Raw genomic sequence first — 13,924 nt, 5'->3', positions numbered from 1 at the left:
AACCCAGGGATCAATCCTGAGTCTCCTGTGACTTCTGCGTTGCAGGTGGATCCTTTACCACTGAGCCACAGAGGAAGTCTCTAGGTGCCAATATAAATATTAGCAATTGTTATTGTATGAAATTTGGCTTTATTATGAGTGATGAAGGAAAATACCAGAGAACTTTGGACAAAGAGATTGCCATACACAATTTCCATTTCCACCAGTGTGCTTTGACTACCATATTGGGAAGACATTGTCAGGAGCAGCGGTAGAAAGATCAGTTAGGAGTCTGCAGTAAGCATCCAGGTGGAGATTACATTGCCTTACACCAGGGAGGTGGTAGCAAGGGGTCAACCTGTGAATAAATGTTTAACACCAAGAGGATTTTCCAACAGGATGTGGAATTTGTGAGCTGTTGGTGTGTTTATGAGCTTGCATGCATGCACATGCTCTTGTACATGCTAATTTCTAAATGTGAGTATCTGTGTAGAAGGATGTGAAAGCCAGACAAGGAGAGTCTTTATGTTGAGTTTTGTCAATTCCTTTGTTCATCACACTAACTGCTTCAGAATTCTTGCTTTGAAATGAGGATAGTGGTACTTCCCTGGTGGTCCTGTGGTTAAAAAAGCACCTGCCAAAGTTTAATCCCTGATAAGTCCAGAAATATTCCATGCCACTGAGCAATTAAGCCTGTGGGCCACAACTGCTGAGCCTAAGCACCGCAGCTGCTGAAGTCTATGTACCCTAGAGTCCATGCTCCACAGCAAGAGAAATCACAGTGAGAAGCCTAAGCACCACAACTGGTAAGTAGCCCTTCCTTGCCGCTACTAGAGAAAGCCTACATGCATCAATGAAGGACTAGGGCAGCCAAAATTAAATAAATAAAATAAAATGAAGATGGTGGATGGGTAGGTAGGAAACTCAGAAAATATCTCTGGAGCATGTTCGCACATCCAAATTTTAGCCAAAGTGACATGAACAGTGACAGCACTTCTTGGGTGCTGATCAGAGGCCTAGAAGGTAAGACATTTTCCCCTGAGAGCAGTAGCGCCAAGATGGGCCTGAGATGGTTCCTTAAATCGAGCGTTGCCTGGTGTCATCCCCAGTCAGATCTGCCCAGCATGTCACGGGCCCTTTGTCAGCAGATGTTGGTAGTGCCCTACAATGGTGAACAATGTTTCCCTGTTCCTGTTTCATGCCCCCCTCTTTCATCCTCGTATCTCAGTCCATAACCACAGAACCCTGCAAACAGGATGTACACTATGTGGAATCTTAAAAACGTGAGACCTAGGACTTGCCTGGTGTACAGTAGATAACAATTTGTCTGCCAAAGGAAGGGACATGCTTTAATTCCTGGTCTGGGAATATTCTACATGCTGCAAAGCAACTAAACCTGAGCTCCGTGGCTACTGAGCCTGCACCAGACTACTGAAGCCCACACACTGTTACTGCTGAAGCCCGTGCACCCGAGAGTGTGTGCTCACTAAGACAAGACACTGCAATGAAAAGTCCACACACTACAATGAAGAGTACAATTTCATCTCTGATTTGACCCCCTAAAACCTTTGACTTAAAAATGAGAGACTTTTATTTAACTTGTTGATTCCAGACGTACATACCAATTCAACTTTCTTTTAAGCATGGATGCAGCTAGCATGGTTGCTTTGTTGTTAAGATCCATTAAAAAGAAGGCTCAAAAATTCCCTACTCTTCAATATTGCCATTTCAGCCTAAGATCTTTTGCATTTAGGAAGAGATGTTAAATAAGTCAACTTACTCTTTGTAAATTCTCACCTGACATTAACTTTTGTTAAAAGTCAAAGTAGGAAATTGTGTTGAGACTTTTTTTTTTCATTTCCCTGCAATGTTTAAAGATGACGTTATATACCAAATTGACAAGGGTAGATGATTTTTCACAAGGTCAGAGTAGTATTTTTTTTTTTTAGTCCTGGCTCTCTGACTTCAAAATCATGTTCTAAACTGTTAAACCTCCTTACTTTACTTGTTGATTAGCAGTGCAAATATCTTGTGAGTAATGTCTAGATGGTATCTTCTTGTTGGTGAATTTTTAACTTTAAGAATGTGTCCACAGTGTACACCAAAATATAGTATCTATTCTATTCTATCCCAGGCAGTTTTGCTTCATTTGTCTTTCCTGTTTACCTGAAATTCTCAGAATACACAAACACATTATTCATCAGTGATTTGGCCTATGCTATCCTCCTTTTCTTTTCTTACTTTTGTCTTCTTGTCTTTTGGACAATTGTCAATACTACTTATCTTTACCACCCATTTCATACCAAGGGCTTCATCATCTGATCTCATAAAAACCTTGAATACATTCATTTACAGTCACTTGTTGGATGTGTTACTTTCAACATCTCCCCAACTAGATTCAGAACAGGGAAAGGAATAGGTCAAAGCTGCATATTGTCACCTCGATTATTTAACTTCTATGCAGAGTACATCATGAGAAATGCAGGGCTGGATGAAGCACAAGCTGGAACCAAGGTTGCCAGGAGAAATATCAATAACTTCATATATACAGATGACACCCCTTATGGCAGAAACCAAAGAGGAACTAAACAGCCTCTTCGTGAAAGTGAAAGAAGAGAATTAAAAAGCTGTCTTAAAACTCAACAGTCAAAAAATGAAGACCATGGCATCTGGTCCCATCACTTGATTGCAAAGAGATGGAAGCAATGGAAATAGTGACAGACTTTATTTTCCTGGGCTCCAAAATCACTGCATATGGTGACTGCAGCCATGAAATTAAAAGATGCTTGCTCCTTGGACGAAAAGCTATGACGAACCTAGACAGCATGTTAAAAAGTAGAGACATTACTTTACTAACAAGGATCCATCTAGTCAAAGCTATGGTTTTTCCAGTAGCCATGTATGGATGTGAGAGTTGGATCATAAAGAAAGCTGACTGGCGAAGAATTGATGCCATTGAACTGCGATTTTGGAGAAGGCTCTCGAGAGTACCTTGGGGTGCAAGGAGATCAAACCAGTCAAACCTGAAGGATATCAGTCCTGAATATTCATTGGAAGGACCGATGCTGAAGCTGAAACTTCAACACTTTGGCCACTTGATGTGAAGAACGGACTCACTGGAAAAGACCCTGATGCTGGAAAAGGTTGAAGGCAGAAGAAGGGGACGACAGAGGATGAAATGGTTGAATGGCATCACCAACTCGATGGACATGAATTTAAGCAAGCTCCAGGAGTTGGTGATGGACAGGGAAGCCTGGTATGCTGCAGTCCATGGGATTGCAAAGAATCGTACACAACTGAGAGACTGAAGTGAACCGAACTGAGATTCAGAATTAGGATGCAAGAAGGAACAAGGATTACTCATAATTCATATGTAATTTTCCAAATCCAGCACAGAAGGTTCTGTCCTTCTTGTAGTTCTTTTAAGATGGTAGAGAAAACTAGGATAAAAAGAGGCCAGGGGAGAAAGAGCAATGGGGACAGTAAAATGCATAAAGAAAATCTTAAAACAGTGGTGTCATTAGGCAGAAGAACTTAATGAATCTAAGTGATGTTCTGGATAATTAAAGAGAGAGAAGACATTTACAAGAAAGGCTAAATAACATAATTTATTTAAATAAAACTTAGCAATATCTAACTCCCAAATCAAGCTGCAACTTGAATTCTTTAAGGGAGAGTAAGGCTAAGGAGCAAAGCCTGTTTTCCATAACATCAGCTATTTACAACCACTGCTGTCATGGGGTCCAAGATACTGATGTATTTTCTCAAGGTCTTGACTAGCCCTTCATTTCTTTGTCTTCGGTGCTTTGCCCTCCCATGTGCCCATCTGAGTAAGAGACAGTGAAATAATTTAAATACACCAGTGCAATGAAAATAAATGTCTTTATTAGGCAGAGGCCAGATGCTCAAAACACTTCATAATTTTTCCATATTCAATTTTTGGGCTCTGAGGATGAAAAAACCTTTCCTGGAAAGCAGGAAAGGGAGCTTAATGATATCTGTGGGCCAGGGCATTGGCCACACCAGCCACCACCTTCTGAAAGTCAGCCTGCAGCACCGGGGTGAATTCCTTGCCAAAATGGCGAGCCAGCACAACCACTAGCACGTTGCCCAGGAGCTGTGTGGAAAAGACATTAAGCAAGGGCAGGGTTAGTGCAGGTGAGTGAAGTGAGAGTCTCTCAGTCGTGTCTGATTCTTTGCAACCCCATGGACTATACAGTCCATGGATTTCTCCAGGCCAGAATACTGGAGTGGGTAGCCTTTCCCTTCTCCAGGGGATCTTCCCAACCCAGGGATAGAACCCAGGTCTCCCACATTGCAGGCAGATTCTTTACCAGCTGAGCCACAAGGGAAACCCAAGAATACTGGAGTGGGTAGCCTTTCCCTTCTCCAGGGGATCTTCCTAACTCAGGGATAGAGGCTGGGTCTCCCACATTGCAGGCAGATTCTTTACCAGCTGAGCCACAAGGGAAACCCAAGAATACTGGAGTGGGTAGCCTTTCCCTTCTCCAGGGGATCTTCCTAACTCAGGGATAGAGGCCGGGTCTCCCACATTGCAGGCAGATTCTTTACCAGCTGAGCCACAAGGGAAACCCAAGAATACTGGAGTGGGTAGCCTTTCCCTTCTCCAGGGGATCTTCCTAACTCAGGGATAGAGGCCGGGTCTCCCACATTGCAGGCAGATTCTTTACCAGCTGAGCCACAAGGGAAACCCAAGAATACTGGAGTGGGTGCCTATCCCTTCTCCAGCCATCCTTCCCGACCCAGGAATCGAACTGGGATCTCTTGCATTGCAGGCAGACGCTTAACCAACTGAGCTATGAGGAAAATCCAAGGTTAGATTCAGGGTATTTCAGTCTTATCCCAAGCTGTGACTGTAGGATATAAGCACAAAGATGACTGAAGTGAAGTTGTTACTACTAATGTGAATCTACCTATATCTTCCTGAATATATATTTAGAAATGTTTCTCTCTTTCTAACTTAATCCAGAACTTGTTATCATTTTTATTATTTTGAATCATTTCAAAAAGCAATAGAACATTTTATTCCTTGAAAGAAACAGATAAGGGGAAAATATTAGATACAATTTTTAAAGTTGATAAAATAAATATTTTTTTCAAATTAAACCCTCAAAATAAAAAGTATAATTAAAAAGAGGACATTGCAGACAACAGAGAACAAGAATGAATCAGAGGAAATGCTGGTTGTGAACAAAGAGGTTAAAAGAGTCTAAATGGTTCTGAGGAGTCCTTAGCATTCTAACAAGAATACCTCTTCTCCATTCTAAACTGTGTCCTGCCATTCAGCTTTCTCCCCATGACATGAGCTTGACCATAAAAAGAAGGAGAACACTGAGGATTCCATAAACTCACCTTGAAGTTCTCAGGATCCACATGCAGCTTATCACAGTGCAGCTCACTCAGCGCAGCAAAGGTGCCCTTGAGGTCGTCGAGATGCTTCATGCCGTTACTAAAGGAATCTAGCACCTTCTTGCCATGGGCCTTCACCTTAGGGTTGTTCATAACAGCATCAGCAGTGGACAAGTCCCCAAAGGATTCAAAGAACCTCTGAGTCCAGGGGTAGACAACCAGCAGCCTAGGGGGAGAAAACAGCACAAGGTCAGAGGAAGTCAGCAGCTTTCAGAATCTCAGGGATGGCTCTGTCCTCACACGCCCAGGTGCCTTTCACTCTCCTTAAACCTGCCTTGTCAGCGGGATACCTACCTGCCCAGGGCCTCACCACCAACTTCATCCACATGCACCTTGCCCCAGAAGGCGGTGACGGCAGCCTTCTCCTCAGCAGTCAGCATGGTGTCTGTTTGTGTAGTTGCTAGTGAACACGGTTGTGTCAGAAGCAAGTGTAAGCAGCAGCTGGCCCAGCTCTTCCTTTTATGCCCAGCCCTGCCTCCTGCCCTCCCTGCTTCTGTGAGCAGATTGGCTCATGCCAAGTTGTGGTTCCACAGGGTGAGGCTTGAACGATGATAGTCATACCTCTCCTTGGTCTTCCTGGCACTGACTTTAGACCATCAGCCCTCTTTCTGGGCATCTCTAGATCTCAGTCATTCCAGCAATACAAATTGCTATTAAAGTCATCTTCCTTAGCAAGTTTGCTTGTAGAGATTTTAGAATCACAATGAGGTAACCTCTTGGAAACCACCTCCTCAATTTTCTTATTACACAAATGAAGAATCCGGGCTCCAGAAAATGGAAAGGAATTGTCCACTATGATTCGACTTACGACTATGTGGATGGATCATCTCCTGTGCCTTCAGAATATGCAAAAGAATTACAAGTACAGCCTGGATACAACCTCTGCCCCTGTTCTAAATGCGCATCTCTTTTGTTTGCTTGTTTGGGATTAAATCGTTCTGGTATGAAAACAAATATTCATTTGCTTATCTACTCATTTAATTTTTTCTTAATTTAATTTATGGCCAATTAAATAATGATAGAAAAATAGAATAAGTATGGATCGAGAGGTCCTGTGAAATACTTACTCCATTAATCCATATGTGAAAACATAGAGACCTCTCCATGTAGTAAGAAATACAAATAAGTGAAAAATCAATCATAACCCCAAGGTTTCAATAACCCTGAGAGAGGTAATGTGTTCAAAGACTAGTAGAGGCATATAACTTGTTTCTTCATGGACTGACCTGGGAAAGTGTCTGGAAGAACAGAGAGGCTTCTCCATGATTTAAAAGGAGGGATAAAATTGTGGAAAGACACTCCAGCTTGAATCGGATTATTTGTTTTCTTTCTCTAAGCCTTTAAGAATACTGTGTTCATAAGAATTACTTCTATTTTATTCATCCATAATTCTGTTTTCTCTATATACTTTATTTATACCTTCTTTCTCTAAAATTTATTCTTCATTATCTACAGCTTTTCAAATATTTTTTCTCTCTTTGCCCCTCTTCCCACCCATATAATAAATCCTCTTACCTTCTTAGGCAAGAAAAAAACTTCTGAGGTATAGAGGTCTGTTTCTTACTACTAGAAGATTCAATGAAAAAAGCAAAATCAGCAAACATTTCTGAGCTCAGCAGAACTTCAGAGTTCCCTGAGGTTCCCCTACTTTCTACCATCTGTACTTTCTGCATCTTCCCTTCTTCTTCAATTTCTACTTCCTTTCAGTAAGGATAAGAGCATATATATTTACTTTCCATGATCTCTCTCTTTAGAACCTTCTCCTGATTCAGACAACTTGATGTCTAGAATCACCTCTCTCTCACCTTTGCCATCACTGGCAAAACATGTTCAAAAAAATCTCTCATTCTTTCAGCTCTATGTCTCTGTAACTCCAACTAATATATTTTTAGGTGAACTAGAAGGAAAGGACTTCTGCATTTCTAGTTGTTACAAAGAAATTCATAAATGTCCAGCTTTCGTTACTCCATCCTCCAAAATATTTTTTTTTCCATCATTGCTAGGTAAATGAAGATTCCTCACCCCTTTGACGTGGCCCATTCCCATTCAAGTACTTGTGAACAAATTCATTCTGATATTTTCAGACATGTAGAAAAGTCTTGGCTCTTGCCTAGCTTTCTGGAAGTTAGGGCACAATTATATGCCCACAAAAGATTATAGGGGTAAAAAATATAGAATTTAAACATTTTCAATTTATATACACTCTTTTCTGCAACCCTCAAACAAAGAGGCTCTAACTATTGGTCTATACTTAGAAAAAAATTTCCATATGTTGACTTCTGGGAAAAGAAATCTTTCAAATGTTTTAAATGTTAAAAACAAAAAGCTACTTTTGGTTGGACCTTTAGGTTTTGCGTTTCAATGGATTAAATTGAAATCTCCATTAGCTTTGTCATTGTTTTATATTTGTACTCTTTTAAACACCCTAATTCACACCCCTGATATCAGAGGTCAGGCATATGTGAGTGAAAGGACTTCTTCTGGGAAACTTTGGACATGCCTCTTCAGGATGTTTGTGTTATGGAAAACTCACAGAATTTACTAAATAATAGTATAGTCTATTCCTATATTTTCTTGTAAAGGAGTCAAATTGTCAGGGCTACAATTTTGCTGTCTTGACTGACAGAAATTTGCATGTACTTAAAGACTTCCCCTATCCTTTTCTGCTTTCAGAGATGATTTCCCTAATTCATTTGCTTTAAATTAATTATTTTTAAATATTTAATCTAGAATATTATATTAGTTTCAGGTGCACAGCATAGTGATTCAGTGTTTTTAAGGACTATGCACCATTTAAAGTTGCAATAAATTATTGACTATGTTTTCTGTTCTGTACAATATATCCTTGTTGCTAATCTACTTAATACACAATAGTTTGTATTTCTGAATCCCCTACCCCTATCCTGACCTTCCCCTCTCCCCATGGGTAAATACTAGTTTGTTCTCTATACCTGTGAGTTTGTTTCTGCTTTGTTATATAAATTTGTTTATTGTGCTTTTTGTGTTCCACGTAAAAGTTGCAACATACAAGATTTTGTCTTTCTCTGTGTGACATTTCACCAAGCATAATATCCTTCAGGTTCATCCAAGTTGTTGCAACTGGCAAAATTTCATTCTTTTTTATACCTGAGTCATATGTAATATTCCAGTATACATATGTGTGTGTGTGTGTATACATATATATACAAATTCTTCTACTGGGTCTTCTTTTTTATATCTTCCTTCGCCATGAATGGTCTATGAGTCCCTCTTTTGTACTGATTACTGCTGCAGCCACCATCATGCAAGTCTCAGAGCAAGAGTTGTTGCTCTCTTTCACGCTTGCTACTTGGTATGATTAAAGAGTGAAATGGGTTTTTCCTTCTAACTCTGCAGGAACAAGTCTGAAAGTTGTTATCAAACATCAAAAGTTCAGGCAAAAATAAGGAAGAGTGAATAGTTGTATAAATGGGGTTATGTTCAGACCCTAAAGTGCAAATCCAGGTCGCCACTAAAAAGTTCTGGAATGCTTCTTAGGCCCACTACCATCTTCACCATCGTGAGCTTTCTTGGACTCTGTGAAGGGATCCACCGCATGTCTGCTCTACTTTGATTAAAGCCCTGTTGAGCATACACGCACATGCACAAACTCACACAAGTCCGCAGAGAGAGAGATAGACTTTTTTTTTTCTTTTCCTTTATTGCAGTCTGGCAAGGTGACCTAATTCCTAATGTTCTATACCAGGCCTGGCCTATTCTGAGTATAATTAAGAGGATGAATATTGACTTTCTTCAGGAGAATCAGGACATTTCATTCAGAGATGTGTGGTTTCATCATTTGGTTCAAAAATTTCATTCAGCTAGAATTCTTTTGTACATGCTCTGCTGTTCAATTTTTAATTATCCAAGTAGAATATTTCAGCAATCTAATCTATATTTTTCTGGGTAAAATAGCTATTTTCTTTGGTTATTTTCCATTTGCATTTATTACAAGATAAAGCAGTTTTTATTTACTCTTCTTCCCCAGATGTACAATATCTTAGTTACCTCAGTTTTAGCACTGTTTCAAAAATAAACTAAAATAAAATAAAACAACAACAAAATAAGTAAATGCTTCATGAAGAGCAGAACTCATAGAAACAGATGTCATAAACAGAATAGTTTAGGAATGTTATAGTCTAATTCATGTTTAAAATGGTCAAATTTCTTTCTAAAAACAGTAAAATCAACATAGCCATAATTTTGAAAAAATATATCCTAATTATTACAGACCAGTTAGTGTCTGTTTATCAATTCCATATTAATATTTCCCCCACTGGGCTCAGATTTTAATTCATTCAGAATTAGCTTTTATTTACCTCAAAAGTGGGCTATGGTCTTGATTTCTCAAGAACAAAGGGGCAGTCTTTCTCAAGTAAAATTTGAAGCTGTATGTCTGGAAAGGCAGAACTGTGGCTTCAGACTGGTCACCCTTGACAAATACATAAGGCATTAATTCTCAAAGCCAACTTTCAGGGCACTTCTCTGAGGCTTAAGAGATAGAAAATCTAGAATAGCATCCTAAATTCCCATGACATTCAACTGGCTGATTTTAAAATGATTATGGAAATCAATGCACAACATTACTTACTTCTCTCTCTCTCTCCTCTCCTTTCTCCCCTCTCCTCTTCTTTCCTCCCTTTCTCTGTCTCTGACTCTCTGTGTCTCCCTCTCTGCCTCTGTTCTTCTCTCCTTGCCTCTGGTCTCTTTCCATCTTTCTTTCTTCCACACATACTCCATCTGCATTAACACATACTGAACATGATCTAGAAAGCAGCATGATAGGGAGGAACTAGAAGTAACAATTGGGTAAATTATCAAACAAAATCAAATATTAAGGAATTAATTTTACTCTTAGACTTTTACAGAAGCTCCAGTTTAATAAGGAATGAAAACATATAACAAGCTGCCAAGTCTCTTTCCATCCCTTGACTTCCCCACTCCCAACGTGCAGACACCACACCAGCAATACAGCAACTGTTTGAACTTCATCCAAGTCCCACCCCAGTGATGTTCTCTTGAATTCTCCAGTATTGGGATTTTCAATCCCAACTTCTTGCCTAGACTGATTGGCAGTTCCAAAGGTGAATGAACAAAAGAGAATACAGTAAGTTCTTCAGATATTTTTAAAACTTTTATGAACATTTAGAAGGAAGAAGTGTACTTTGTTTTCTCATTTGAGATTGTGAAACTCACAGTCTCCCCTTACGCTCTTTCAAACCTTTTGAAAATCTCTTTGTCTCCTAATGTCTAATTTTATGATGACGTTTCTGTACTCAAGAATGTGAAAGGAAACTTCCCAAAAATTTCCTGAAATGTTTCTGATTCTGTGATGTGACCCTGTGATTTTTAAACATAGTGTTGGGGTGTAAAGGATTCTCAGTGCCTGTTATGTATAATGACATGAGAAAAAAATAAATATTTAAAAGCTCATCTGCCTTCAGATAATTCAAAATATAGTTGTGAAAAAGTGAACTGTAATGCATTGTCTATAACCTGGGAAGCAACTTGTTCTGTTTCAGGTAGTCAAACCTAAATTTAATCAACAGGAGCATGATATAGATTTAAAGAAATGCATGCAAATGGCAACCCACTCCAGTATTCTTGCCTGAAAAATCCCACGGATGGAGTAGCCTGGTGCAGGCTACTCCGTCCATGGGGTCGCAAAAAGTTGGACACGACTGAGCAACTTCACTTCAGTTTATGCAAGTTAGAAGGTTCTAGAAGTCCTTCCAACTTTACATATGACAAAATTAATTTCACAAGGGATAGTTAGGGAGTTTGGGATGGACATATACACACTGCTATCTTTAAAATGGATAACTAACAAGGTCTTACTGTATAGCACAGGGAAGTCGATCAATGATATGTGCCAGCTTGGATGGGAGGGAGTTTGGGGGAGAATGGAAACATGTATATAAATGGTTTAGTCACTTTGCTGTGCACTTGAAACTATCACAACAGTTTTAATTGGAATGGAGAAGGCAATGGTACCCCACTCCAGTACTCTTGCCTGGAAAATCTCATGGATTGAGGAGTCTGGTAGGCTGCAGTCCATGGGGTGGCTAAGAGTCGGACATGACTGAGAGACTTGACTTTCACTTTTCACTTTCATGAATTGGAGAAGGAAATGGCAACCCACTCCAGTGTTCTTGCCTGGAGAATCCCAGGGAAAGGGGAGCCTGGTGGGCTGCCATCTATGGGGTTGCACAGAGTCGGACACGACTGAAGCGACTTAGCAGCAGCAGCAGCCAGCATAAAATAAAAAGTTAAAAATTTTCTAAAGATATTGTACTACCTATAATCAGAAAGCAAATATCTAATCAGTGATTTACTTTCCTGTGTGCTTCCTCATTGTATATTGTAGCACTAAACCAAAGAAACACTGTACAATAGCCTATTTTTAAGATTGTCCTCTACTCCCAGGAGTTTTGACACAAGAAATAATTGTTCATTCATTGATTATTTCATTTAATAAACGTACACTTACTGTCTATGGTGGATTTGCTGTATAAGACATGATAATCATGTAGGATAGTATAAAAGGCAGAAACCCTTATATAGCACACAGGGTAAGTATGCTAGACAGGAAGAAATGTGCAAAGTTTGGAGTGGGAGGGTTTGGAAGAATTTCCTTAGGCAATACTGGAAATTTCACTGATGCCAGGGTCAAAAGATTCAAGCAAGTGTTATGCGAGCACTGAGCTTTACCTGAAATGGGAGGTTGGGGTTAATTTTGGAGGCTATTTGGGGCAAGTGGGAGAGGGAGATTATGCATTAGATTGGGAATATCTGATTTAATGTAGCATCGTTGCTACAATGTGCTGGCAAGGGAAGTATGAAAAAGGGAAACGTTAATAATGGTTTCTTGAGCAATCATTATGTCTCTGAGCACACTATTTCTTGAGTAATTAGTGGATATGGATCAGAATTAGCCTGAAGTTTCTGTCTAGGTTTGAAGTTTTCCATGATTCCCTGCAATGCCAGTATCCTGTGTATATTTTAAACCTTCTTAATAGTTCTTGTGCTTTGAGGCAGAAGCTTCATCCATTATTGACTATGTGAGGTACCTTCCTTTTCTCATTCCCCTTGTTCTCTCATATTAGACACAAAGCCTCCCTATCAATAGACCCTTAGGGACTTTCCCATATCCTTAGAGGGGGGAAAAATGAGTAAACTGAATCAGGAAATTGAGCTGAAATTTCTTTATTAGGCAGAAGCCATACCATTGAGGGTGGATTTTATTTCCCAAAGTTCAGAAGATAAAATCTGGGGAAATACTGGGACCTTCCTCTCAGTCTAGTGTTTAAGGCTTAGTGTAATGCAGGGGGTGAGGGTTCTATTTCTGTTCAGGGGACTAAGATCTGACATGCCTTGTGGCCTGAAAACAGGAACATAAAAAACAACAGAAGCAATATCACAACTGAAAAATGACTTAAAAAATTAAACTGTAAAAAATAGAAGAATCTAGGGAAATCAAGTCGTCCAATTGGAGAGTCAGTTCTTAGATAGACTGATAAGGAATCCAGGGTGCTCAAGGGGTCTGGAGCTCTCAAGGAGGAGAAAAGGACAAATGTTTTGTTCTACATTGCTTTGTCTTAGTCACATAAGACATTTTTTCTTAAACTCTGAGCTGTGACAACAATCTTTAAGACTAACTTTCTTTAAGCCCAGAGCTCTTTAAACCCATGCATAACCTAGGTGGTTAAAGTAAAGGTAAAGGGCTTCCTTGCTGGCTCAGACAGTAAAGAATCTATCAGCAATGCAGGAAACCTGGCTTCAATGCCTGAGTTGGGAAGATCCCCCGGAGGAGGGAATAGCAACCCACTCCAGTATTCTTGCCTGGAGAATCCCATGGACGAAGAAACCAGAGGGACTCCATGGGGTTGCCAAGAATGGGACACTGACTGAGTGACTAACACAGACACAAAGAGGCCTATTTACTAGATGAAGGACAAAGAAGGAAGTGGCATCAAGTCCTGTTTCCAAGCCTATTCTTAATGATGGTGCCAGGGCAGGATACATTCATGGTTTAGGTATTCTCCTTTGCAGTGGATGTAGTATCAGTGGCCAAGTCTCTTAGAGAAAGACTGATTGATCTTTACCAAAACTCTTATGTAACTTGAGTGATTAGATCTTACTCTCCAAATTGGAAGAGCATGAGAGGCCAACAGAAACCCACAAGACTCAAGTCGTTTTAAAACATAAAGCTTTCCTACCTCCCATCATTTGTCTTGTCTGAAAAAGTAGATGATCCCTTTCAATAGTCCATTTTCCTCCACTTTAGTTACACCAGAGACAAAAGCCTTACGTGGACTCGTTTGCTCCTAAGATTTGCTTGGAGAAATGAGTGAAGCTGCTTTTTTACAGATGGAATTTGGGAACCAGACAGTGCAGTGTTCAGGACCTGCAGACCAGTACAGGGTTATCTATGCTGTCTTGCCATAGTAATGCTGTTCATAAACATGTCAATCCTTATTTTTACCTCATCAAAGTG

At 39.8% G+C, this 13,924-nt stretch overlaps 1 protein-coding gene across 1 annotated transcript; it reads right to left on the bottom strand.

Annotated features, from left to right (window-relative positions):
* Positions 1–3,868: 3,868 nt before the first annotated feature.
* LOC129629071 (hemoglobin subunit beta) lies at positions 3,869–5,789 on the bottom strand. The gene is made up of 3 exons (XM_055548858.1): positions 5,704–5,789; positions 5,353–5,575; positions 3,869–4,096 (listed from the first exon to the last, which is right to left on the bottom strand). Exons 1-3 carry the CDS (start codon positions 5,787–5,789, stop codon positions 3,968–3,970), a joined length of 438 nt encoding a protein of 145 aa, XP_055404833.1. The 3' UTR covers positions 3,869–3,967.
* Between the last annotated feature and the right edge of the window lie 8,135 nt (positions 5,790–13,924).

This window comes from Bubalus kerabau, chromosome 15 (genome assembly GCF_029407905.1).
Source record: "Bubalus kerabau isolate K-KA32 ecotype Philippines breed swamp buffalo chromosome 15, PCC_UOA_SB_1v2, whole genome shotgun sequence".
Lineage (NCBI taxonomy): Eukaryota > Metazoa > Chordata > Mammalia > Artiodactyla > Bovidae > Bubalus > Bubalus kerabau.
This window is presented reverse-complemented; position numbering and strand designations above follow the sequence as displayed.

Coding starts and splice junctions, on each gene's coding strand:
- LOC129629071 (XM_055548858.1), bottom strand. CDS start 5,789: ATGCTGACTGCTGAGGAGAAGGCTGCCGTCACCGCCTTCTGGGGCAAG. Junction 5,576..5,703: donor GGTGGTGAGGCCCTGGGCAG/GTAGGTATCCCG, acceptor TTCTCCCCCTAG/GCTGCTGGTTGTCTACCCCT. Junction 4,097..5,352: donor TGGATCCTGAGAACTTCAAG/GTGAGTTTATGG, acceptor TTTTCCACACAG/CTCCTGGGCAACGTGCTAGT.